Source organism: Fundulus heteroclitus, chromosome 13 (genome assembly GCF_011125445.2).
Source record: "Fundulus heteroclitus isolate FHET01 chromosome 13, MU-UCD_Fhet_4.1, whole genome shotgun sequence".
In the NCBI taxonomy this organism is placed as follows: domain Eukaryota; kingdom Metazoa; phylum Chordata; class Actinopteri; order Cyprinodontiformes; family Fundulidae; genus Fundulus; species Fundulus heteroclitus.
Genome location: NC_046373.1, coordinates 13233197 through 13260953, shown reverse-complemented (window position 1 = coordinate 13260953; position 27757 = coordinate 13233197). Strand labels below are relative to the sequence as shown.

Sequence of the window (27757 nt, the reverse complement as noted above, 5' to 3'; positions counted from 1 at the left end):
CCCTGTGAGCGTTTGGATGCCTCGCTGTCCCTCAAAGATGGAAAACATCTCTCTACACGGATATAATTTACTGATTAACAATAAAACAAGTGTCTGAGCAGCCTGTGGTTGGTTATGAGGGGCTGTCGCAAGTTTACAGCAGTGTACAGCAAAAAGGGAACTAAAATTAAGTGAATTTTTTTTTTAAATCAATGTATTTTTCCTTGATTAGAGCAGGTAAATAAGACTATTTGCCAATGGAATGAGATTTTTGCACTTAAAATAGAAACAATTCATCTCCATCATCTTATTTCAAGCGCAGGATATCTAATCATCTTATTTTAGGGGTAAAAATACTCATTCCATTGGCAAATAGTCTTATTTAGCTCCTCAAATCAAGGAAAAATATACTAATTTCAAGAAATTTTTACTTACGTTTAGTTCCCTTTTTACTTTGTAACTAGAAGATTCCTTCTAAATCTCTTTGGGTGAAATTGTCTACCGGATTAATTTAATGTACAAATTAACATGTTAAATTACTTTCAGCAGTTAGCTCCTGTACACCGTTTATCTCTACATTATCCAGCATGTGAAGATGATCTGTGTGCTAAGGTGCAGACACCAATTACGATAAGCCTGAAGTGGGCTGCAGAGAGATAATGGCTAAAACTATTGATTTATTTTCTAGTTGCTTTATGGTCTCAGCCGCTGCTGGCCACACACATGCCTTGGTTCCTAAGCCTGCTAAGCTTCCTGAACTATCAGACTCTCACACACCACCTGCAAATCATGAACACTTAAGGAAATCATCAAAACTTGGCGTCAGAATTCAGACGCTCAGCATCTGGACGTGGTTACTGTACTATGGGCCCGAACAGAGGACAGCGCTAAGTCTTTGTATGCAAACACAATATACAGTTTGCATTGTGAAAAAGAAAACAAATGTGCTACATTTACAGAAGATGATGCCACGGCAGCTTTGGCATGGCTACCGATACATTTCCAGTCCAACAAAAGCCACATGTTACAGGAAGGGCTGCAAGCTGACGGCTGCTCTGTTTCACTCACAGTTAAACTGCTGGGTTGCAACGTTTTGACTGTACGGGGTAATCCGAGAACCAAAACCCGGCGACAGGCAAAACAAACGTACCGAGAGGAGAGTGGGCAGAGAGGGTGGAGGTGAAATTTTGCAGTTTTACAGAAGGAAGCACAATTCAGTTTTCATTTTTCAAACATCCATCAAAGTCTAGTTTCGACCATGTGAACTGATTTGACCTTTGCAGCTCAGAAGCTCTTATAAATAATGTCTTCCAGAGACAATTATACCCCTAGAATACTTTTACGATTGTATGTGATAGCGCTTAAAGTAGAGCGTAACTCTAAAGGGAAGACAAATAACACATGTTTTTCAGCAGTTTGATGGACGAAAACCCAAAAATTTGACTTTTTCTTTTGATTAACCCGTTTTACTTTGATGCAATCTAATCTTAGGGGCCAGGAGAGGAGGGATAATTTCTGTCACGCAGCCAGAATGGTAAATGGTAAATGCCAGAAGGGTAACTGATGGGTTATGATAAATAAGAGGTCAAAAGTTTACAACATGGGGATTTGCACACAAATAGGTGAGCAAGTTTGTTGGGGGTGGTGATCAGTCACCTGCGAGATGCACAGCTGAATAAGGTAAGACATTGCTTATCTGGGAGAACCATTTGTTCTCCCCTGTGTGGGATTAGAACAATAGAACATTCTTGCAAGTCAGCTCTTGAAACTGAGTAAATGCCTGTAACTTAATGAAAATAAAATGATTACATTCACATTTCTCTAACAGTAACTCTGGAGGAGCTGCAGAGGTCCACAGCTCAGCCGGTAAAACCTTTCAAAAGGACAACTACTTTTCCACAGATATGGCGTTTATTGGAGAATGGCAGGAGGAAAACCATAGGGCCAGGGGAAATCCTGCTTACAGTTTACCTAAAGTCATCCAGACAGGCCGCCAATCCATCACAAGGCAACACAGAGAAATACAACCATGCACTCACACCTAAGGCCAATTTGGAAGAAACCAGAGAGCCAGAGAGAGCCCATGCAGGCACAGGGAGAACAAGCAAACTCCATGCCAAAAGGCCAGGATTCAAACCCCTTTGATGGCCTGAATGCAAAACTGTATTTGTGGTGGAAAACCAACATTGCACATCACCCTGAACTTCACAGTTAAACATGTGGGGGGCGGCATCAAGCTGTGGGGATGTTTTTCCTCAGGTAGGACAACCGGAACGGGTCACTGCTGATTGGAAAATGGAACGGATCTAAATATGGGTCAGAGGGTCACGTTCCAGCCGGTGCATATGAAGGCGTGTTCATGGTTTAGAGTGGTCTAGTCAAAGTTAAGGCCTAGATCCAATGAAGAATCTTTGACAAGAACTGAAATTTCCTGGTAAAACGTCTGTTCATATGTTACAGAGCTTAAGTTATTTGACATAGGAGAGGGAGGCAAAATACACAAAGCTGTAGGGGACTCAGATCTTTAATTGTAAAAAAAAAAAAAAAAATAAATAAATAAATAAATAAAAAATCTGTAAACGTTATATCCTGTTCCTTGCACCTATCTCACAGTTATGCGCTACTCTGTGTTGGTGTCCTGTATCATGTATTGCACAGAGAGCAAAGGGAGAAACTGTATTTCCCTGTCCTGTGAAAGCAGATCTGAAGTGTTTTGAGGGTCTTGACTATTTTAAATAATCTCCTGGCATCTCCTTTGGACTCCAGCTGCCAAACATCACACTATCCCTGGCCTGCTTCCACGACAATACCGTCACATAAACAACTGATTACAGCAAGTTATAGAATGTCAAGAGCGATCTCGCGGCCAGCCCGTCTGAAGACCACTTTCTGCCACCAGTGTCGCTGTTGTGTGCATGTGTGGATAAATTTCACCTTCAGCATTTTCCCCGTCTCCTGGACCGGGACGATAATTAACGACACGTCGTTTCCCTTCCCCCTGATGCTGCACGGTCGCATGGATATCTGTGTGAGCTTGTCCGGTTCCTGGGTGAATGTGACCACAAAAGTGAGGCCTGGATATCGGGGTGGGTAACCTGACTCCTCCCCGGTCAGCCATGCCGGGACAGACAGTCCTCTCCCAGGAGAGACCGCATTTTGCCTCGAAAGGAGAAATTAATACAGCAGCTAACCTCGACTCTCCGATCTCTCCGGCACACGCCCGTTCTCTATTTCCATCTCCTACTTCATAGATGGACTCATGTAACATCGCATTCTTGGCTTTGAAGGACGGTGAGAAAATGAAAAATGTTTCTCTCCTTTCACTTAAATCTCCTGTTTTTTTGGACCCACTCAGTGCCCCTTTAAAGACATTCGATTTCTGCAATTTCTTCTGATCTTGGCAAATTATTCATCAGGCCAGGGTCACTGTTTGGAAATATTTAATGTGTCCTTTAGAAACATTTTTCATCCCTGCAGCCGATGTTGTGTAGGACAAGGAGAATCTGATCAATAAAGTATTAAATAATCACGTTAACTAGCCGTTATTAGCAGCTGAAGTTGAGCTTTTTTTCGCCCTTCTTCTGATTTCCCTCTGTCACACTCCGGTGTTAGAGGGCATCAAGCCACTCGACAGAAAAATGAACCCTCGTGGCCGCCAGGGAAGATAAAAACAGTCGCTGCAGAATGTGACATCAAATAAGACAGAAGAACAAATGAGCCTAGACTTTAGCACCCATACATGCAGTAGTCTAGGGCAAAGGAAGCCGACTATCAGCGTGAGGAAAAAGGCAAAATAAAAAGAGCGTGCAGCTTGTGTTATCTGTGTAACTGAGCAAAATCTGGTGGACAGAAAAACTCAGCACACATTGTTAAATCCTATTTTTTGTAAACATTGTTTCAATGTGGAAGTAAGAGATGCTCTCCACATGAAAATAAAATTGATTAACATCTAAATGTGGTTTAAAAGCTGTTTAGGCTGATCTAGTGAGTAAACCAAGACTGAATTTAAATGTGCTTGCTTAGGCGAAATTTGGACACAGGACATGGCAGTTTTGAAATGTGAAATTTTTATTTTTATTTCAGGAATTAATGTGATTAAAAGCTTAGGGAAAGATAGATATGAAATCTGAATGCTTTTGCCACAATCCAGCTTGCTTGGACGCATCAAAACAGATCCACCTACACACAGATACTGCGTCCGACCCGTGACTCTTCAACTTCAGCTTCAAACCGTGATTCTGCCTTCGTCATACAACGCGTGACAAAAGTATTCGCACGTCTTCACATTTTGCCATGTTACAACCTTAAATTACAATGTTTTTTTTTGTTTGTTTTTTTTTCAGGATAGACCAACACAGTAAACAATTACTACCAATTCATCCCCAACATGAAACACGGTGGTTGCATCATCATGCTGTGGGGATTAGTTCAAGGTTGGTGTGAAAATGAAGAAAGCTAAACGAGGGTAAATCCAGGAAGAAATCCTGCTAGAGACTCGAGCAAAGGTTCACCTTTGAGCAGATCAACAACCCTAAACATACAGCCAGAGCTATAAGAAAGGCGCCTAAGGCGTAAAAAAAGAGATGATGAGTGAACGATGACAAAAAAGCAAATCAGACAGGGCTAAGCTAAAGAAAATGAGAGATGATGTTCTAGCTCTGGAGTACGGGGGGGGGGGGGATAAATAGAGGAAAAAGGCAGAAATAATATGAATAAAGCAGAAGTTGTACTATGTGCTGAGGTGACGAGATAAAGAACAGCAGCTGTGAATGAAAAACAAGCAGCTCTTGTGCCACCATGAGAAGCTTGGAAAACCCAAACAAAGTGCAGCGTAGCTTTCTCCTCGTGCAATTTTATGGTGCCACTTTCCGCTGTGCTCCACCTTTCTGTCTCCTTCTACTTAGTCATCAGTAAAAACACATTTGTGCGCTGACTAAAAGGCAAACAACAAAACAAAAAGCTATTTTCTGGCAGTACTCAAATTATTAATAATAAAAAAGAGGGACTAAGACCAAATGCGTCAGTAGTTTTTGGAGGAAGTCTAAGGGCCGCGACTGTGGAGGGTTTTAATGCGACGTGGTCAAAAACGCACACCAGACGGCTTCAGTGATCTCAGTAAAAAGCAGATTGTGTCTGAAACTTGGTTCAGGAAGGAAAACTGCACTAACATTCAACTGTCAACGCTAAATTCCTTTTGTTGATTTTAAAGATGAAAAGGCAATATACCTTTCAAAAAAAAACTGTTTCTGTGAAGGTTTTACGTTTACTGCACCGTTAACACAAAGGACGTATAAAGAATTACCAACATCAAGCCTTTGGAAATTGACTGTAGATTTATGTTGTGAGTTCCATCTTGCAATATTTAAAACCAAAGCAAAGCATTTTATTATAGGCACTTAGAGGTAATACAATCTAGAAAGAAGAGCAAGTTCATTCAGCCTTTTTTTTTTCCCAACACATGATTAACTCGAACAGCACTGAAATATGTTACGAGTCAAATTATCAATAAGTAATATCAACACAAAACAAAAATAAACATGCTGACGTTAGCCCGGAGCTTCGGCAAACCAGTCCAGAAGAAAATATTGTAAGCAGGAGCAAGAATTACGTTTATTGAAGTTGAGCAAAATGAATGAACAAATCCTAAAGTTATGTCTCTTCGAGATGATAGTTTGTTACATTATTGTGGCTATTTCAGCTTATTCAGCTTCATTTTTGAGCAGCATATTGAAGGTGAGCAGTATAGGTACAAAATCTGCCCCTGCGAAAATAAGAACAAAAACAAAAAGAAAAGAATGCTGTATTCTAAAATATCAATGTTGAGTGAGTTACATGGGGCTCAAGCACTATGCTAATATACTTATTGGATTTTGGATTAAATGGAGGGTGCTATATTAAAGTTTTCAAGCATATGCATGGTATTAATTTAAGTAACTTTAATAAAAACTAATATTGAATGACTCAGTATCAGTAAATAATGTTAAAGTGTTCAGTGTAACAATCTTGATTAGGACTTCCTGAAGACGTTACTGAACAAGATTGATTAAATCTGCTTGATGATAAAAACAGCACATCTAGAGGGTGAAACAGCAGTTTCCTGAAAATGTTTGACGAATGTGACTTTGACAAATTTTTCAAACAAGTGAGTATAATGTTACTTTTAACAATAAAACTCAAAAACGTCACATGCAATGGATAAATTCTTAACATATTTATATTTAGGTCAGTTATAACAACAGTTTCTCAAAAATAAAGACCGTTTTAGGCAAAACCTTAACACAAACCAAAAGTGCTTATCAAAAATGACTTTTTCAAATTGAATAAGAGGTGCAAAAACAACTCACGAACATTATTTTTAAAATTGTTTTAACAAATATTGTATTTGTTAGTATGGGACAGTTCAGAATATCTTTTGCCAAATTTCTCAGAAATGAGGGCAAACCATCAATTCGCATTCAGTTTCACGAATGCTGCATGCCGAGGTGAGTGAAACTTTTTCAGAACAGACAGAGCATTCATTTGCTTAGTGTTTCAAGAGAATAAGTACATTTTGTTATATACCTTTGAAACAACTGGGTAAATATGCAAAAATGTGTCGTTGGGATTAAGTTTATGCTAAAGACCAAAAGTATTAGAAACCCAAAAACCATGTGTAACCAATTCAAATATTATTATTGCCATGCTGCTATGTCCAGACTAAAAATATGAAAATAAGTTATCTCTATTAAATGTTGCTATCTTTTGAATAAATAGACATTTCTTTTAACGCCTTATCTAAACTGCTGCCAGGAAGTGTTTTCAGACAGTGAAAAAATATTCAAGAAAAAAAATAAGGTATGCTCTTTAGATTTTTTTTGTCATAAATTCCCTTGTGAAAAAACTACGATAAATTTATTTCTATTCCCTTATGCTGATAAACTTGCACAAAATCGTTCTAAAGCCTTCGCATTAAAATCTTCTACCATATCAGCGCTCCTCCTAAATGAGACATCAATAATAGATGGCCTGTAAATCTTCACCATCCTCCAAGCCAATCAATCTCTCTGGATGGCCAGTGCTCAGCCTTTAATCATTTTCCTGTCCACTCTTGTGTACTTTTCACTGTATTTTCAGGCTGAGCTCCAGTGGAATGTTGCACTCGGCCAGACGCTCCAGAGGTTTACCCAGCCAAGGCCAAGACCAAGACATGACATGTGTTCTTGAATTTCAGCGGGGCTGGATTTAGTTGGCTCCCTGCAGTGCTGCATGACCTGATCGCAGACCAGTAGCACGACTCTACACTGGAGACCCACGACCCTGGAAAACCCTCCACCGGGACGAATTAATGTGGCCAAAACAGATGGCATCATGTGAACATCTATATGTGGCACCGCCAATGGTGGAAAAGGGTGGAAGGTTAGAGGTGAGAGGAAACACTGTAACTGAGTCTGCTGAATGCTTTCAGCCCTCTGGCAGGCTCATTTGTCACGTTTACACCCTGTACAAGAATAAAAGTACATTTTTACTCGGTACTTACATAAAAACAGGTATTACTGAGCCAACAGAAGAGATGAATCAATCAAGCTATAAAAGGCCCTTTCCCATTTTAAGAAAATCTGTGGAAACAACAGTCTATAATTATTATTAGTAACTGAGCTTAAGACATGTCAAAACACTAAACAGATTACTATAAATTTGACCTCTGAGCTGTGGAGTTCCCTTTACTAAACTTGGTTAATCCATCTCTCCATCGTCTGTGGCTGTTTAGCCGTGCAGGATCTTAGTGGGAAATTTTTTTAACAAGATGTGAAATTGTAAACATTTTCTTGCAACACCGGATAAATAGGAATTTTGTTTAGTTTTAGTGGAATCAAATTTCCGATTATGAGGAGGGCTTTTTACATTGCACCCATGTCAGTAAATTATTTTGGTAATTGTGATTTTACATCAATCCAACAACAAGAATCATTCTCAGATTTTTATTGCAATAAATGTACTACTTCTGTGACTTTGCGGAGAAAATATTTTCATATTTTATTCTTCAATAAAAAGGATAGTTACCAATGAACATGCAAAATATGAAATTATATTATTTTTATTGTTGTTGTTATCCTAGTATTATTACATGACTCAATGTAAATATGAGATATACTGTATAATATGAGTATAATATGTATAATACTGTATAATATGAGATATATTGTATAATATATATGAAATTATATTATTTTTATTGTTGTTATTATCCTAGTATTATTACATGACTCGATGTAAATATGAGATATACTGTATAATTTAACATGTATGGGTGAATACATGGATATATGTACAGTATTTGGTAGAAATCTGGAAATTGAGTATGAGGTGTAATAGATTTATAGCCATTGTAAAAATGGACTGAACTTATATAGCACTTTTCCAGTCATACTGACCACTCAAAGCACTGTACACTAGAGTCAAATTCACCCAGTCGCTCTCACGAACGCAAACACATTCATACACGCAGCTCGGTAGGCAACTTGGGGTTAAGTGCCTTGCCCAGGGGCACATCGACATCTGACAAGGGGAAGCTAGAATCAAACCCGCAACCTTCCGATTGCAAGATGACCCATCAACCCACAGTCGCCCTCAAATTGTTACAATACTTATGTAAGCGGTAGCAAGTTGAAATATTATAGTGTAACATACATGCAGAAGGAGTTGAACAATATAAGTTTATACTTCCTGTCACACACACACACATACATACATACATACATACATACATACATACATACATACATACATACATATATATATATATATATATATATATATATATATATATATATATATATATATATATATATATATATATATATATATATATATATATATTGGTATATTGGTATCAATTAGGCTACTTAGCGTTCTACTGATCCAGAACGCTGCTGCCCGCATCCTCACTAAGACTAAGAAAGTAGAGCACATCACCCCAGTTCTAAAGTCCTTACACTGGCTCCCTGCATCTCAGAGAATATACTTTAAAATACTTGTTAGTCTATAAATCCCTGAATGCCTTAGCACCTAAATACATCACAGACTTGTTATCAGTGTATCAACCATCCAGACCACTCAGGTCTTCTGGTTCAAATCTACTTTGCATAATCAGAACCAAACAAGGAGAAGCAGCATTTAGTTCCTATGCTCCACTTATCTGGAACAAACTTCCAGAAAACTGTAAAAGTGCTGAAAGCCTAAGTTCCTTTAAATCAAGGTTAGAAAGCTATTTATTTAGAGTTGCCTTTGAATGTTAATGTTGAAGTTTGTAGTCTTATATCTTAACCTACTGCTACTATGCCACTGCAATGTGCTTTCCTTAGTCTTTGAATAGTCTTGTTACTGAAATGTACTTAACAAATAAACTTACTTGACTACGCTCTACTGCACTGTACATAATACTGTAACTGTACGACTAAACCGTACATACCATTTGCATTCAATTACTTTTTTTTTTAAAGAAAAAGGTAAAAGTAGTGAAATAAATGTTGAACATGTTATAATCCCAAGCATACAATCTGTTTCTAATACAAACATTCATTATGTGGACACCAATGCCGATCCGTAACCAAAACCATCCTTGCGGGATGCAAAAATGAAATTATTCTAAGCCTATATGTTTGCTGCTGATAGAGCAAATACATTTATAGAGTTATAATGAGTATTTCCTGTGAATGACAGAAAGGACCATAACAACACAATTGGGATTGTAACCGCACCACCTGAATCAAACGCCTGTCAGGTCGTCAAAACAACCAACCGGGTGTATACACTAGGGGATTCCTCGTACCTGGATATATTTTTTTTTAACTTTCTAGGAAGTCTAATGTGTTTTTTAAGCATGTTTCTGCCTTTTAACCCCTCCTTTTTTCTTGGTAAGGCAATATGAGTTCAGCAGAAGAGAGGGTGTGGGGGGGTAGAGGGTTGATGAGTAAAATATTTTGTGTCAGCTTTACATGAGCGTAAGGTAGATACCTAAGGAAAAATGTTTGAGCCTTTGCGTTTTATCCACATGGGAGAGCAAATATAAAGATATATCGCGTATTGTTTAGAGGGTAAGGTGCTAAAGTTATCCAAAGACATGGCACAGTGTGATCAGCTTGGTTAGAAGATAAGAAGAGAAGCTCCTCACCTACTTTCTTCCACACAAACTCCTACAAACCCCTGCAATGAGAGGCTCTTAGGAAGCAACACATCTGTTCCAGGGTCCCCTGTTACGATGTAGGACTAATTAAAGGATCAGCTGAAGTTGGCACAGCACCCCACACAGCAGTGTATGGTTCATTTTAATTACAACAGATCAACATACCTTTAATTGAACTTCACGGTACGCCGTATTTTCCCCGCTCACTGAAAGCATGCAATTAATCAAGAAAGAAATGCAGAGCGGCTCGGAGTGGTTCAGTATCATGGGAAGTGTGCTCTCAGGTAGACAGATGTGCACCAAACAAGAATTGGCGTCTCAGTCCAAGGATTTCTCGAAGACCCTGGTATGTTTCCGTCTCAGGGTGTGCGTCGGAGTTTGGTTGAGACAGCAACATGAAGCAGGCCGTCACGGGAGGACTTCACTCCCAAATGAGTCAAGGTTCATTTATGAGGCAGCGGCATCTGAAACAGGATACAGACACCTCCGCGAGCCGCCTCGCCGGAGGAATAACAAACATGGCAGGGCTGCCATCCAATCCAACATTCAAGTCGGAAAATGGCAAAGGCAAGCAGCCTGAAAAAAAAAAAGCACAGATCGAAATCTATAGATAAACCTGACAAAAGTCATTTTGGTGGGAAAGAAATATTCCGACAAGAAAGGAACAGATACAGTGTCCTGTATTTTACAATTAGTTCCACACTACAACTACAAACTTTATTGCATTTTAGTGGGATTGTACGTGGAAAAACGCAAAGTAGCGCTTCATAGAGAAGAAATTAAAGGACACGTTGTTTTCTATTGTTTTTTTGTTTTTTTTGGTTTTCAAAGAAAACTTTGAAAAATCAGGCGTGCATTTGTTTTTCCCCCCCCTGACAACAACACCTTCTAAATCAGCTCGTAGTCTTTTGGGGTTTGTCTCTGTCAGCTTTAGACATTAAGTTTTTGTCCATTGTTTCCTAAATAGCTCAGGCTGCGTGTAGAAAATCCTGAGAACAATTTTTAAGTCTTTCCTTTGCAAGTCGTCTCATTTGGAATCAGGTTTGGACTTTGACACGAATATGCTTTCATCTTGGCTTTCGGCTCTGGCTGTCATTGTCCTGCTAGAAGGTGACCCATACGGACTAATTTGCCGCCTCTACCAGACCTCCCACCCAGATTTTCTTGTTTTTAGCTCAATCCAGCCTCCTATGAACTCTGAGCTGTCGCAGTGCCCCGGCTAAAATAAAGCATCCGCGCAGCATAACGCGGCCACCACCCATGTCTCTCCACGGTGGTGGTGTTTTCAGCGTGATGTGGGGTGTTAGTGTTCTGCCACGCATGGCATTTTGGTCTTATGCAACCCGAGCGCCTTCTTTCACGTGTTTGCCTCCGTCCCTTACATTTGTTACAGCCAACTGTAAGAGAAATGTAACTTTGATTTGCATAAAAGGCCAGCTTTGTCGGGTAATAGCGGTCCTGTCAACGGATTCTAAATGCTGACCTGTGGGTCTCCTTGCCTGGTCTGTTAGTTTACGTGGACAAACGTGTTTTAGGAAATCTGTTCTGTTCTGGTCTTTCCAATGCCAGATGGGAGATTAAAAAGTTTTATCCAAGACGTCCACAGGTGCAATATTGTTTTCTAACCTAACCCTCCCTCAGACTTCCCCTCACACTTTATCCTTGGGAACAAGTACATCTCAAAGTAGGTGTCATTTTTCTTTCCCTTCACAATTATGCATCACTTTGTGTGACCATAAAATCTCTCCCAAAATAGACCGAAAGTCCAAGGGCAAGCAATACCCTTCTGAAAAAAACGATCTCACAACAAGTTAAAAGAGGTTTTCTGCTCTCACAAATGCATCGGCAGTAGACGGTGAGAACACATGCAGGAGTCACAGCCCTGCAGCGGGATTTCCCTCCGCAACAAACACATGATGGCATTGGCAGGCCGACAGCTGTACTTGTATAAACAATGACACGGAAAGCACGACCCGGTCCAAGGAGCTCCCACACATAACGCTCTGTCCACCGTGTGCCAGATGCAGAAACAGCTGGATGACAGCTGCTTGCAGCCAAAAACAGTGCAAGGCTTCACTTGAGAAGACACTGAAATATATTGAGACACTTCCACAATGTGCACCGAGTGAACTTTTAACGTAGGCTGACGTCCCAATAACTCACACAACAATATCTGTTTCGTTATTAATAAAGTTACAAGTGAAATCTGGCAGAAATTCAGCGTCTGGATTGAAAAAGTGACTAATAATTCACAGACTAATCTTAAAATGCAGGGGAGGAGAACAGGCCCTCCGAGCCGTGGGCTCACACTTTTCCACAGTTTACAAGTTGTATAAATTATAGCGTATTTGGCAGGAGGGTACTTTAGAATCCGGACTGTATACTCCCTGAAGTGGAGGAGTTGCTTAAGTTTGAGATGTGTTTTGTGAACGTGTGTGCTTGTTCCGCCTTTGTTTCCCTTCCTGTAATAAATCCACATGAATTTCAGAAACAATTTCTTAAATGTCTGGGGGAAAAAAATACGTGTTTATCCCTTACAAGCCTCCCGCATCTGATATTTTCTACTTTCATCAAAATGTTTCCAGCACATCATTCACACCAGAAGACCAGTCAAGCCTGTCAACATGAAAAAAGAAAGAGCAAGTGGGTTTTGACAGAAAAAACGTGCGCCTCCTGACGGTTTGGACAAATTAAATTAAATATACAAAGTTGTTCTGGTGATTTAATAAGACAGAGACAAGGGGGAAATTGAACAGTGGACCCCATGTTGTGATGATGTATGGGTGCATGATCCAGCTAATTACAGCAAAGGCAACTCGGGAGACTTAATTGGAAAATTCATCAAAAAGTTGCTCTGTATCAAAAACCTGGATTGGGAAGTCCATTAAAAAAAAAAACGGAAAACTTCCATCAAGTTTCCTGTAGCTTTGAGTGTAACCATATAAATAATACTTACATGAATGCGTGATAGATGAACGCCCATCCTCTCGGTCTCTCCAGCACGTTGTAAAGGCAGTTCTGCAACTTTCTGAAGCGCTTACTGGAAGCGGACGCGTTGGCTCGGGGTCCGGGCGGCCCGGGCAGCGGGGTCCCCAGGAGCCCCGTGCGGTGAGACGGGTGTCCGCGCTCCGGCGTGGACGGCTCGCTGCGCTCCGTCTGGACGGCGGTGAGCGCCACGAACTCCACCCGCCTGTCGTCGTTCGGGGCCGGGGGCGCAAGCATTCTGAGGCCGCCGTTGTTGGATGGGCTTCCGAGCATTTTATTATTGTTCTTATTATTAATATTATCAGTTCCTTCTGTCGCCTCTCACTGGATCATACTCTGTTATGGCTTGAAGTGGACTCTAAAACTTGTGAACCTCGCCGTGCAGGCTGAAACCATGCCTTCTGGGTTGTTGGGGATTTTTTTTTGTTGTTGTTGTTGTTGTTTTGGTCAAGCTTTAAAAGTTATCTGCGGTCGCAAAAAACCAGAAAGCTCAATGGTTGGATCTGTGCGTGATCCTTCGCTGACCATTGCTGGATTGAGTCAGGTGGAGGAGGTTGATCGGCGGGGCGCAGAGAGGCAATCACGCACGCGTTAACTCCAAGAACCCCGCGAGGCGAGCTGACATCACTTTGAAATCAGAGCGCAAAGCAGCCGAGCCGGGCACACCTCAAACTATTACTGGACAAAACAAGTGAGGGTTGGCAGCAGTGCGGTTGTTTCACGTTGTCTAAAGTCATTCCCGTCAATAAACGCTGTCCCGGCTGAGTTTTAGTCTTAGCTGTTTCTGCAGTTGCCGACGCGCCACATCAGCTCTCCTCCTTGTGCGCCTCTCCGGTCCAGCGCTCCTCCGCTCCGGCAGGCGGGGTGGAGCGCGCAGGAGTCAGGCACATGGTGATGACAAGAAATAGCATCTGTGAAAGAAAAGGTGGGGAGAAGAAAAAGGAAAAAAACTCCACAGAGAGGTTGGAAAAAGCGCAGAGAAAAGGTGTCCGAAGCCGGTTTGGGGAGCGATGAAGCTGGTCTCTGTCGTCGGGTGAGTGGATGTGTGCGTAGGGGGGGAAAACGCTGGAGAGGCGGAGAAGTGGGCGCACCGGGAAGGAGATCTGCACAGCGGCGGGACGAATGAGACGGCAGTAGCAGCTTTCAGGAAGATTTCCAGGAAGACAAACTAACCCCTGACCGAGTCCTAAAAGTTAGACAACAAGGCACTCAATGCATTAATACAGCAAAACTGGGTTGAGTCTATCCCAATGAAATAGAATATGATCGAGAAAAAAAAATGGAAATGCAAATAGTATTTCCATCTCCATTATTACAGCTAATAAAACAAATATTTGAATATTAAATAACACCGATGGAAACAATAACATAGGAATATAGAACTTGTATGCTGTGTTATGGCATATGCAATTATAGGGATGACTTGACAGTGTTGACACTTGTCCAAGAGTGTGGGTAACACCCTCCACAGAGAAGGTAAACAACAGAAGGTCATTGCTGCCATTGCCTTACAGAAACTGTCTGTTCGCTGGTCATATATGGGAAGTTGAGTAGAAGGAAAACCTAAAATCCAGTTACTTAGAATATTGCATAAGATAAATGAATATCCATCCATTTTCTAACAAGCCTATCCCTATTGGGGTCACGAGGGGTGCTGGTGCCTATCTCCAGCTGTCAATGGGCGAGAGGCGGGGTACACCCTGGACAGGTCATATATATATATATATATATATATATATATATATATATATATATATATATATATATATATATATATTTAAATACAAATGCCAACCTAGTGAAAAGTATGTCCTGTGTGATGTTTGGGTCAATTACAGTGAAACTATGGTCATTAAAGCAGGTATTTGCTCTTCTGACAGTGTTGGCAATTGCTGGAAAAATAAGGGAGGATCTTCGAAAAGGTTGTCGGCAGAAGGAAGTGTGAGGGGCTGTAAAAAGTCATGGTAGATGGCTGCGGTGACTTTGGACATGGTAAAGCCGGGTGGACCAACACCATCCAATGACATGGCTTCCCAAATAATCGCTGACTGTGGGAAGTTTATGCTGGACATCAAGCAACTTAGATTATGTGACTCATCACTGTTCCTCCTGACATTGGAACTTTGATTTCCACATGAAATGCAAACATTGTTTCCATCTGAAAAGAGGGCTTTGGACCACTAGGCGACAGTCCTGTTCTTTTTCCCCTTAGCAGACACTTCCAGCCCGTGTGCGGGATTAATCTGTGTGTGGTGACTCTTGAAGGACTGACTCCAGCTTTAATTAGATCTGCTTCACAATCCTTTCAAGGCTATTGTTATTCCTGTTGCTTGAGCATTGTTTTTCCTTCCACTAAACTTTTAAGACATCAGTTTCTTTAGCAATTACCTTTTGTGGCTTCCCTCCTTGTGGAGGATTGTATGCGGGACAACTGTCAGCGGCCGTCCCCGTGACTGTGTAGGTAGTAAAATAACATTTTGGCATTGGATATCCTTTTGTAATATGCCGATTGTTGTATTCTAATTGTCAAAGGAACTGAATTGTTTTCATTAGTTGTAAGCCATAATCATCAAAACTGAATAGAAATAGACAGAGTTTCACTTTCTGAATTGAATAAAATAACTTTTCCTGATTCAATATTTCAATATTTCTTTATTTGTGTCCCTTGGCAGAATCAATTTCTGGATCATTGAAAACTGCTACAACAAGTAATCTACAACAAAAAAAAAGTTAAAGTGTGCAGTATCATAATTGATTTAGAGGGGGAAAAAAACTAGCTAGCCTGTGGAAATTCATAAAACATTCGTCACAACATAAGCACCCGATCATCTTCATACACGTTCCACTGAGTCACGACCATTCGTATTCAGTGACATCTTAATTTACCGAGATGCACCTAAATACTTTTTAATGGCCATGTGTTTAAGCTGTCATCACATGGTAGGTTTGTTTTCCCCCGAAATGTAAATGTCACTTGTGTTTATTGTTAGAAGGGGGGCTGGATCCATGGCTACAGCCCTTTGAAACAGTAGGGACAGGTGCTGAGGGACATAGCGACACGGACGGTCTCCACCTCTGCCTCAACACACACCGCTTTTCTAAATCTATGACTGTGACACACACAGGGACTTGTGGTTATGACACAAACGTGATGGCATATGGAGCTCGGTGCCCTGCAGCAGGATCACCTGTCTCAGGGCCTCTGAAGAATGCATGGAGAGGTGCACCATGTCAGGCGGTCAGCAAAAAGGGCGTAGAGATCACTCACAGTGGTCTGTTTTCTTTAGTTCGCCCACGGTGCCTGACATGGTTTCAAATGATCGCACAACCAGAAATCTGAAATGTTTGGATGTTTGTTTAATCCTTTGCACGGATTAAACAAACAAAAAATCCAGAGTCCACCAGCGCGTAAATCCGAGATAAATCCAGCTGGACTGTTAAGGCCTCAGAGGTTTATTGAGAGAGCATCAGTGAACAAACAGCATCATTAAGACCAAAGAACACAGCAGACCGGGCATGTCAGGGATAAAGTTCTGTAGAAGTTCAAGGCAGCTTAAAGTTATAGAAACATATCCTATGATTTAAAATTCAGAACACAATCCATCATGTGAAAGTGGAAACAGTTTGGTGCGAGCATCACAGCAGGGCGGTCCACCTGAACTGACAGGCTGGGCGAGGGCAACAAGTAGCTTGGAGATAACGCAGGAGCTGCAATGCAAAAAGGGAACTAAAAGTTTTCTTGAAATTAATATATTTGTTCTTGATTTGAGCAGGTAAATAAGATTATCTGCCAATGGAATGCGTAATTTGATCCCTAAACTAAGATAATTAGATATACTGCACTTTAAAAAGGATAAAGATGAGCTGTTTCTATTTTAAGTGCAACAGTTGTAATGAATAATGCTGGTGAACCTGATATTCAGCCGGACACAGAGTTACGTTTTTTTTAAAGGTTTATTGTGACGATGATTAGTGGCTGCTGAGGCAGGCAAGCAGAACCAAGCAGGTATATGTAGGCAGGTGAACAGGTGAGCCGAGTTGACCATAAGTAGTGGCAACAGGTGGAGCTGATCTAGAGCAGAGTGGTGGCTGGAGGGAGCTGATTGGACGATGGCTTAGAGGTGAAGGCTGATCCAAGAAAAGTCAAAATTAAACAAAAAACCTATATCATGACAAAAAATTGCAGATTATTTAAATGTGCCTGCTCAAATCAAGGACAAATACACTCATTCGAAGAAAATTTTACTTACTATTAATTCCACAGCTCAGGTGGAAGAAACCGTTCACGGGACAATTGTCAGTTGCACCATCCAAAACCTTGGCCATTAATAAAAAGTGTGATTAATAAAGATATTGGCTAAAGAAAGCCAAAACTGAGTCCCACTTTCAGCAGGCAACCAGCCATGTAAGGGACACAGCAAAGATGTGGAGGACGGTCATCCAGTCAGATGAGACCTAAACTGGACTTTTCATCCAGTCTGACTGACAACAGCTCCAGCAAAATTAGGTTCTGCAAAGTACTGACACAAGGAAGCACTTCTGCTATATTGTGATCAAATTTTAAACTGAAATTATCTTTGCTCTTTACAATGATATGCGGCTTTGTGTTAATCTATTAGATAAAATCCCTATAAATCTAATTTAAGTTTGTTGTATTGCGGCAAAATAGTTCTAATATCTTCACAAAACAGTTAAGAGAAATTTAACAAATGTGCTCCTTTTTCTTCAACAAATTATCACTTACATTTCATAAACGCTCACAAATTATGAGAAATTCTCCTAATATCCTTACTGTCTTGCCTGCGTTTAGCAGAGAGACTGCCCTTCTACCTGCAACATGCATTCCCATGATTCTAACATCACCAGCAGAGGCAGGTGGGTCACGCGAAACGCGTGTGATCCTGTCAATTGTTGTGCAGCAGTTTTTGGAACACGGAGTCCCCTGGAAAGACGTGTGGGAATGCAGCTGGAGTTTTTCACGAGTGAGAAGTCGAGACATCATTCCCAGGACCCTCTCGCCTGATCGCCCTTACATAACACATCACTAATCTCATGCTTGCTTCAGAATGGACTGCTGGAGTCGTCGTCGACTTGGAAACTGAATCTGCCACCGACAGCTTCACAGCGGCGCGTTAATGCAGACGCTGGAGAGTATAAAAAATGATTATGGGGCTTCAAATGGCTTTAACAGAATTCAAGATGGAAGCCCATGTAACTTTTACATTTTAAATTTCTTTTAATGGCAATCTATTTCCAATTAGCAGCTAAAACATCAGTACTATGGTTAAAAATTTATATGTCAAATTAGTTCTGTCTCTTACTTTTATTTTGTCCAACATTAGTGCCAATGATGTGTAAATAACATTAATATAATTTATTATTTTACGGCAGTACGCATAACTTCGCCAGAACATTTAGGAAACTCAAACCCTTGTTTTTGAACATTTATTTAAAGAAAGCTATTATACAATATAAATAAATTGTTTGTTTTTTTATCATTGGTGTCGCAATCAACAGCAAAGCTGATGATACTTTAGGACTTGATTGTTTTTCATCCTCAAATTAAATTTAGAAGTGAGATTAGATAAAACACAAAGTGTTTGTCCTTTATTAATCATGTTTTTTTATTTTAGATTTAAACTAAAAACAAACCACCAACCGCCATATCCATGCTATTTTAACCTAAGAAGACAGAAAAAAAAACAAAGTGCTGCATAAAAAGTAAAATATGTGACAGGAATAAAACACAAAAAACCTTAAATGCTAACACAGCAGGATAAAATCAGACTAAAAGGAACAAACAGTTTCAGACTCACTAGGTGTTAAAAGCCAAAGAGTAAAAGTGGGTTTTGATGTAAGATTTAAACACGTCCACTGAGGCAGAGGCAGGTCATCCCAGAGCTTTGGGGTCACGACAGAAAACACTCAATAATCTCTCAATTTCCTGTGTGATTTAGGAACCACCTGCAGCATCTGGTTGGTAGACCTGATGGAATGAGATGCGGCGTAGGGCTGCAGCAGGTTGAACAAATATGCTGGAGGGACATAAAATACAAACAAAAGAACTTTAACGTTAACCATAACCATGAAATACATGAGCAGTCAGTGCAAGCAGGCTAACACCGGAGTGGTGTGTTCTCGTTTCTTTGTATCTGTTTAAAAAATGCGCTGCCACATTTGGGACTAATTAAAGGTATAATAGAATGCCCTAGCTAATTCCTGTTAAAAGAGAATTACAATAATCCAACTAGGAGGCTATAAAAGACTAGACTAATTATACCCAATTCTGCCTAGACATGAGAGGTTTAATCTTAGAGAGATGCTTAAGATAAAAAAATCTAGAATTTTACTACAGAATTATTATCAGATCTACAGGCTGTCAGGATGCAGTTCTCCTGCTGCACCATGGACAGTTCCGGAGCCTTCCACTACCCTCTCTCCCCTGCTTCACTCCATGCTGGATCAGTTTCACCTGCTGCAATAATCAAGTCTGGACTCATTCCACCTGTTCAACCTCCTACATAAACTCCTCTCATTTCTGCTTTCACTGCTGGTTTGTCAACGTCCTTCCCACGTCTGCTCATGCCTCACATCTCCCAGCGTCCTTCGTCCCACATCGTGTGCTCCCATCTCCAGCCAGCCTCGTCTCTGCCTTCCTGCCTGCGTTCCCTCAAGTCCCCCGGCTTCGGCTCCACTACGTTCTCCTGCTCCAGCCACGGTCAACATCACTCTGCTGCCATCTGGTACAGTCTACTGGTTACCTTTCCACCACTCATCTCCTTCAATAAAACTCTTAAAACGAAGCTCTGTGTGTGGCTGAATTCAGGCTCAGTAATCAGTACCTGACACAGGCAGCTTCTACAGTATTTTAATGCCTAGGTTTGTGACCAAAAAGAGGGGTTAGGGTGAAGAAATCCACGCAGAGGGAGCTGGTGGAACATTTACGATTAAATATAATCACATCTGTTTTACTTTTAATTTTAAAAAAAAGTATGATATTATGTCACTAATTAAATAAGTAGATTTGACAGTCGTCATCATATATATGGGAAGAAATCCTATAGTTCCATAAAATATTTCTCAGTGGCAAAAGGCTCAGAAAAAAGAAGTGGCTCAAGAATAGAGCCTTGTGGTACCTCCAATGGCAGGTCTTTACTCAGTAGAATTAGGTGCATCCGTTCACTAAGTTTAGCTAAATGCAGCAAATGTTTCAGTGGAAAGAGTAATTTTCTTGTTGCTGAGACCAGAATAAACAGTTTTTCTAAACCAAGGTATAAAAAACAGTCAACCGTAAAAAGATGAAGGCATGGTATGCCTTTCATCCAACAGGTCAAAGGTGTGAAATCCTTTTTTTATGTTTTGGATCCAAAACAGCTTACAGTTTGTTTTTCGTTTATTTATTTATTACAAAAATCTGACTATCTGGTTTGTTTCATCTAAAATTGTGTGTTTAGTTTATTGGTGAGGAGGTAAGAAACTCAAACAACAAACTAAATCTTTTTGCATTTAAACAAAACAAAAAGATTGAGTGTTTGTGGCTAACCAGTACTTGATCGTTTTGGGCTGCAAGGTAAGAGGTTTGGAATCCACCTTTTTTTTTTTACTTTTTTAATCATTGCTATTAGAGCAGATATTGTCAGGTTTATTGGAGAGCCCCCATTTCCAGACTGCAAAAAGAAAATATAAAAACACAAATCTACCTTACTTCATCATAATGTTTTCTTCTGTTTCCCATTTTGAAGAGTAGCTAACATAAACAAGACTTTGTTTCAGGTCATATTTATATAATTAACAATCAAGTATATAATAAAATATGCTTCAGTTCAATTTTTTATTTTCAGGGTTTAGGGTGGGTAATAATTAAAGCAGCAGTGACTTTGTTTGAATAGTTATACTGGTAGTATAATAGTTCAATCGGATAAATTTTTCATTATTGAATAAATGTACTAAAAGGTACGATTTTTCTATTTTTTCTGTATGAGACATTGCGGTTAATATAAAACATGATTTTTTTTTATTTTATTTTATGTATCATAAGCTTTTTATACATCTTTATTAGGGATGCCAGTTTGAGTTTGTAGTCCCTTTCATCTGACATTCTTGGTACTTTACATAAATTAGTGGTGCTTCAGCAGTGGAGTTACAATAAAGATCCCAAAATAATTTAAGTAGGTCCTCTGGACTCGTTCTTCTTTGTTGAAACATTTCATCTCTAAGAGACTTCTTCAGTCTGAGGAGTTAAAAGTAAACTCAGCCTTATAAGCAGTAACTTTGCATAGTGGATCAACAAGTTTAATGGTGCCAATCTTGTCATCCATATGCAAAAGAGGACCATCAGCCTGACAACCGAGCATTCTGCCCTGATGGTCGCTTATTGCTCCCTGAGGGTTCAGTCATGCTTGCAATAAACGGATTTTGTGGTACACGTCAGTTTCTGACTGTCCTCCATCCGAGACTGAGACATCACAGTCCAGGAAAGCCAACCTGCCATTTTTTACATGCTCTTGTGTGAAGTTTATATATTTATCCACAGAGTTGATGTGTTCAGCAAAATGTTGGACTTCCTGACATTTAATTTTAACCCCAGTTGTCATCAACATTTACCTGAACCAATGACTTGGTGGTTTCCCGGAAAAGGACGCTATAGCTATCTTTCTATCTCCTCCATGTACTCCTGTAGTAGGAGAAACTGTGGATCCCAGAGCACACTCATGTTTCTCGGAGAAGAGACGAAACGTTTCTTCAATTCATTTTTATTTATATAGCACCGATTCACAACACATGCCATCTCAAGGCACTTCACAAAGTCAAATTCAATCAAATCATGAATGTTTCCTCTCTAAGGAAACCCAGCAGATTGCACCAAGTCTTGACAAGCAGCATTCACTCCTGAAAGGCGTAGAGCCACAGGGAGAGTCGTCTGCATTGTCCATGGCTTTGCAGCAATCCCTCATACTGTGCATGCATGAAGCGACAGTGGAGAGAAAAACTCCCCTTTAACAAGAAGAAACCTCCAGCAGAACCAGGCTCAGTGTGAACGGTCATCTGCCTCGACCCACAGGGGATTAGAGAAGACACAAAAGCAGAGAAGCTTTTAATGATCCAGGAATCCTGTCTATGTTATATGGTAATGGCAGAAGTAAACTCAATGGCAGAAATAGGTCCAGAGGACCTACTCGACTTTTCCTTTTGTTTCCATCTGGATTATCTGGTTTCTACCTGGATTATTGAGCTGCATCAAGACATTTTGGACTGCGGTAAAAATATTTCAGGGAATTAATTATGAACCAATACTGTATTATTCCTAAAATACCAGGCTGAGGAAATAACATATTAAATGCTTTTTTAAAGGCTAATCTCTTTATTATAAAGTGCAAAAAGGTCATTGGCCTTTTTTGGCTGCCCTACTGGGTTCATTAGCGTTTTAAATAAAAATGCTCATCTAAGCTTAACTGGAGCAGCATCCATGGTTGGAATGATCCATCCAAATCCTTCCCCTCTCTCGCTCTGACTCTCAGTGCTCTAAATAAGGCCAGACCCTAACCAAAGAGAAAGGTGGTGATGGACTGGCTGGCTCCAGGATTATTAATCATAGTTTGAGCATAATAAAGTCCTGCACACTCTAACAGCACCCTGCTTCTGTTCTACTTCATCCAGTAATAAATTATCAGATCTGGGAGGAGCATGCAGCGAGGCTTTTGGTTCTCTGCACAACCACGTGACAACACACAATATCTGAAAATGAGCAGCCCATAAAAAAAAAAAAAAGAAACTGGAAGATGACGGTGAAAATGTACAAAAGGAAAATCATCACGAAGGGCTTCCATAGTCTATAAACCTGACATATCATGCAAAATAATATTTTTTAGCCCTTAAATGCACTTTGTTGTGTGCTTGAAGTCTCTTAACCTGACCCTAGCCATATGGATTTCGCTCCGCCTAGCTTCACTCACATCCATCTGGGACCTCTTCCATAGAGAGTGATTTCTCCAACCAATTTTATTGTCTAGCCAATCAGGACGCAGGGCTGGAGTTTCATAGATGTGACGTAGTGGAGAAGCGACCGTGACGTGAGACTGTTTTGATAGCAATGGCGGCTCGTTGAGGAAGCAAGCGTTAACATTGATGCTGCTATTTCTTCCGTGTTGTCCAATCTACCTAATATTTTTTCATTAAAAGAACATCAGAGAACGCCTCTGAAGGCTTTTGTTGGTGGAAACGATGTTTTCGCCCTTCTCCCGACCGGATTTGTCAAGTTTTGTTTTCCGGGGCGCGTCCACGGCAGACATCTTGTCGGTTAGCGGTTAGCACAAACCATGTTAGGAGGCCTTTAGTCCTTAACGCGGTCGGCCCGGGATCGACTCCGACCCACGGCGCTTTGCCGCCTGTCTTCCCCCCTCTTCCTGTCAGCTCACTGTCAATAAAACTGTTTTTTTTCCCTGCGTCGCTGTCACAGCGTCACGGGTTAGCTTTGGTGTGAGTGGTTGAAATAGCACGTCAATAAACATGACAGACAAGTGGCTTATCCAATCATATGCAAGGATTTTTGATAAGGCCCAGTCTTCAAAAAAGACAATTCCTATGGAGACGTCCTAGATTTATGTGAGTGAAGCTAGGCAGAGCGACATACATCTGGCGAGAGTCAGGTTAGGAGTCTCTAGGAGTGCAGCAAATTTGAATGTAGTCTCTCTGGGTGCTGCATATTTATCTTTCTATTCATTTTTGGTCATATTTTATATATTTTATTTGGTCATATTAAATTTTTTTTTAACAATTATGTCACAGTATTCGCTGTTGAGCAGCTAAACAAGGTCACGCACTTCCAGCTCACCAGTCTCACAAATCCAACATCGAGTGCCTTTGTATTCCAAGCTGAATGATGCCGAAGCAACAAGTGGATAAGTCATTACAGCGTCTCGCAATTTACAACAAAAATGGCTGAACGAGGTGAAGTGGAACCCTCTGTGAGGAGTTCAAACCAAAGCATTGCAGTACCACTTTATTTAGACCATCACTGTGTGATTTTAATGTTCAAAGGAAGAACAGAAAACCATTAGAGGTTCCCTTTAGGCGTTGGTGGTATAGTCGTTAGCATAGCTGCCTTCCATGCAGTTGACCCGGGTTCAATTCCTGGCCAATGCATTGTTTGGAGGAGTGCTTGCCTAGTGGTTAGAGCAATGCGCTTGTGCTCTGAGAAGGATGCGAGTACCTGGTTTGATCCCCAGCGCCTGCACTCTGGGTCCCTGAGCAAGACCCTTAAGCCCAGATAGCTTTAGCTCCCTGGGCGCTGCACATGGCAGCCCACTGCTCCCCAAGGGTGATGGGTTAAAAGCAGAGAACAAATTTTGTTGTAATGTATGTTTCAATGACAATAAAGATGATATTACTATTACTTTAACCGAAACAAAACTCATCAACAGTTCAGAATCAGAGGCAACAGGAGCCCGGTGTGAGGAGGAGGTCCCTGAACGCTCACTATTAAAGCATTCACTCAGTCATGGAATCGACTGTATGAGAAATACTCAGATCAGCTTTACGTCGCACACTCCGCACAACACAAACTCACCCCAACCGTCACCCCGTTCACTTCCGTTGCGCACTCGGACGTTTACTTACGCCAGATAATGGCTTTCCCAGACCGCAGTTCTTGTTTGTCTTTGTTTAATCTCTTCTCTCCTTCTGCCTTTCATGTTTCAGCCGTCTTTAACACGGAAACCTTCGCTTAACGAGGAAACCGCAGCGGCACAGGGAAGAGGAGTATGGGACGGGGGCAGATGAATTGTTGATATAGCGTCTGTGATCCAGTGTGGATGTTGTGATAAAGTCTGTTTGAAGTCTTTTGGATCAAAAAAATGACGTTGTCAAACCGTGCTGTTTGGGGACAGAAACCCGGGGTGAGCTGGTCACTCTGAACATCACGTAGTAGCCTACAGTCTGCAGACAACTAGAGCGGTTTTACTGTTCAATCCAACAGACTGCCAGTCAGACATGTGAATATGTAAGTGTGAACAACAACAACCGTGGAGTGAGACAGGAAATGACAGCTTGTTTTGCCCCGAAGACCCGCTCACTAGCCCATTCATAACCAGTCAAAAGCACCTTTGTACCAAATTTAGGAACTTTTGGTTTAGCCTCCAAAGTGCCTCACAGGATTTTTTTATTTATTTTTTTTACTGGCAAACATTTTTTATTGTCCAGGGTATTGTATAGCAACACCCACCCGCCACTTCCATCTGCGAAAATAAAGAAGAGAAAAACCAAAAGCTATAAATAGGCAGCAAAAACAAAAACAGGAAGTAAAAATAAGCGTTGGATAACTGTACTGATTCTGATCATAATGACATATTAACCCTTTAAAGCCTGATCCAGGTAATTTAGAGGAAACTTCATATATATATATATATTTTTTTTGTCGGTTGCTTTAAAATGTCAGGCTTTTAGATTTTCTTTGTATTGTAATTAATAAGTTAGACCAAAAACTATGTTTTCCTCATGTTTTATGTATTTTTATATAGGGTGTATAAAAATACATTCATTTGTATGTTGTAAATTGTATGTCCAGAAAAATACTGGTATGGGTTTCCGAAATGTTTTTTTTATCAAAAATGATACATTTGGAAATATAGGGTTAACCTACCTGCTGTGCAACAGTGTTAATTGATCATTACACTTGTTATCACGCTGCATCTACAAGCTTTACTGCATTCTGTTGGGATATTATGCAATAGACCAAGAGAAATTAGAGCATGTTTGTGAGTTGGGAGAAAGTGATACATGGTTTTCAGATGTTAAATCTAGATTTGTATTTAAACCCCTTTCACACCGACCACCCAAATAAAATCCAGCGCAAACCATTCTCTTCAGAAGTCACCTTGTTAGTGAACAGGGTCTATTCATGTTTTGTGAAGGCCTCCCAATTTTCAAGAAATTTGTGTATTTGTCCTTGATTTGAGCAGGCAAGTTTAAATGATCTGCCAATGAAATAAGATTTTTGGACTTAAAATAGGAACAACTCATCTCCATCATTTTATTTCAAGTGCCGTATATCTAATTATCTTAGTTTAGGGGGAAATACTCATTCCATTGGCAGATAATCTTATTTACCTACTCAAATTAAGAGCAAATACACTAATTGAGAAAATTTCAATTTACTTACCTTTTTGCAGGTTTAGATTATAAAACAATATTCATAGTTTTGAAAATCTCACACTTCAAACCACCCTTGCTCCTTTACCTGAACTGAACAGGCCGGGCAAGCAGAGCATTTTCTCAGAGGAGTCCATGGTTGCTCAGGAGGAGCTGCAGAGATAAACACTGCAAAAAGGAACTAAAATTAAGTAAAAGTTTTGTACCAGTCAAAGTCCAAACTTAAATCCATTTAAGTCTGTTGTAAGACTTGAAAACAGCTGTTCACAGAGGATGTCCATCCAATCTGACTCTGAACTATTTGTCAATGAGGAATGGGCAAATGTTTCAGTCCCTGGATGTTAAAAGCTGGTGGCTACAACTCAAAAGGCTCACAGCTGGAATTGCAACCAAGTGGTAGGTCCAAATGTTCACTCAGAAGGGCCGACTGCAAATGATGGTGAAATGCCATGTATCATTTTACATCCGCTCCACAATTAGGCACAACTATGTGATGCTCTGTCACCTGAACAAAATACTTTGACGTTTGAGGTTGTAACCGAGCAGAGCATTACCAATTTAAGTAAGGCAAATTTATTTATAAAGCACAATTCAGTACAAAGACAATGCAAAGTGCTTTACATGATTAAAATATAGCAAAATAAAACAGAATAAAAGCAAGTATTAATAAAATGTAGATAGAAAAAAGAACAAAAAAGTGGGGATTCAGTTACCTAGAACAGTTGAAGGTAATCCTAAACAAATGAGTTTTTAATCTTAATTTAAAGGAACTCAGGCTTTCCGCAACTTTACAACTAAGTAACTAAGATATGTGAAAAAGCTTCAAGTTTAGGATGTGTATTCTGTATTCCTGTAAGGCAAAATAAGTTGCCGGAAACAGAAAAGACAGCCCGGGTTTTGAAGTTTCCTTTGAGGCCTCGTTCATTTCTCAGTTGTTTTCAGTCAGAGAAAAGGTGCATTAAAAAGGGCATTACAAGCAAATTTAACCATCATGTTCAGCTGCCTGTAAGCAGTTATTGTTGATGGTGTTTGGGGGAAAAAAAACACTCTATGAAAGCTGTATTTTCTGACTTTTTTTTGTAGGTTCTCCTGCACAGAATAGGTCAGCTGCATGACTCTGGCAACTCCTTTAAAGGAGCAAAAGCTTAGTTCCTCTAAATGTCATGTTCAAACTGTCCCTTTTATTTTGTAAGACTTGGTATCTGGTAAAAGTTTACACTCTGATGATGATTGACAGCAAATCTCCTGATGCTTCAGAGGAACAAAAAGAAAGCGCACCTGAGGAAAAGTCCTCCCCTGTTATGGGTTTGTTTGGCAGCTCGGGGAGCGACCAGCGGCTCTGAAGGCCCAATCACAAGGTCTAAACCACAGCCAGGGCATTCAGCAACTGGGTCATATGGCCAAAGCTGCCTTGATCCGACCAGGTGGGCGAGCCAAGAAAAATACCACCAGACAATCCCTTTCACGCTTGACTTAAGCACAAAT

At 40.4% G+C, this 27757-nt stretch overlaps 1 protein-coding gene across 2 annotated transcripts in view; it reads right to left on the bottom strand.

The window, feature by feature from the left end:
• The window catches only part of LOC105930440 (potassium voltage-gated channel subfamily KQT member 4), a 78537-nt gene extending 64185 nt beyond the window's left edge, over positions 1 to 14352 (bottom strand). The window contains exon 1 of one of the 2 annotated variants that reach the window (XM_036145138.1): positions 13098 to 14352. In XM_036145138.1, the coding sequence (XP_036001031.1) occupies positions 13098 to 13399 (302 nt within the window). In that variant the 5' untranslated portion in view covers positions 13400 to 14352. The remainder of the gene's footprint in view (positions 1 to 13097) is intronic. The other variant, XM_012868659.3, reaches the window with a different exon arrangement.
• Between the last annotated feature and the right edge of the window lie 13405 nt (positions 14353 to 27757).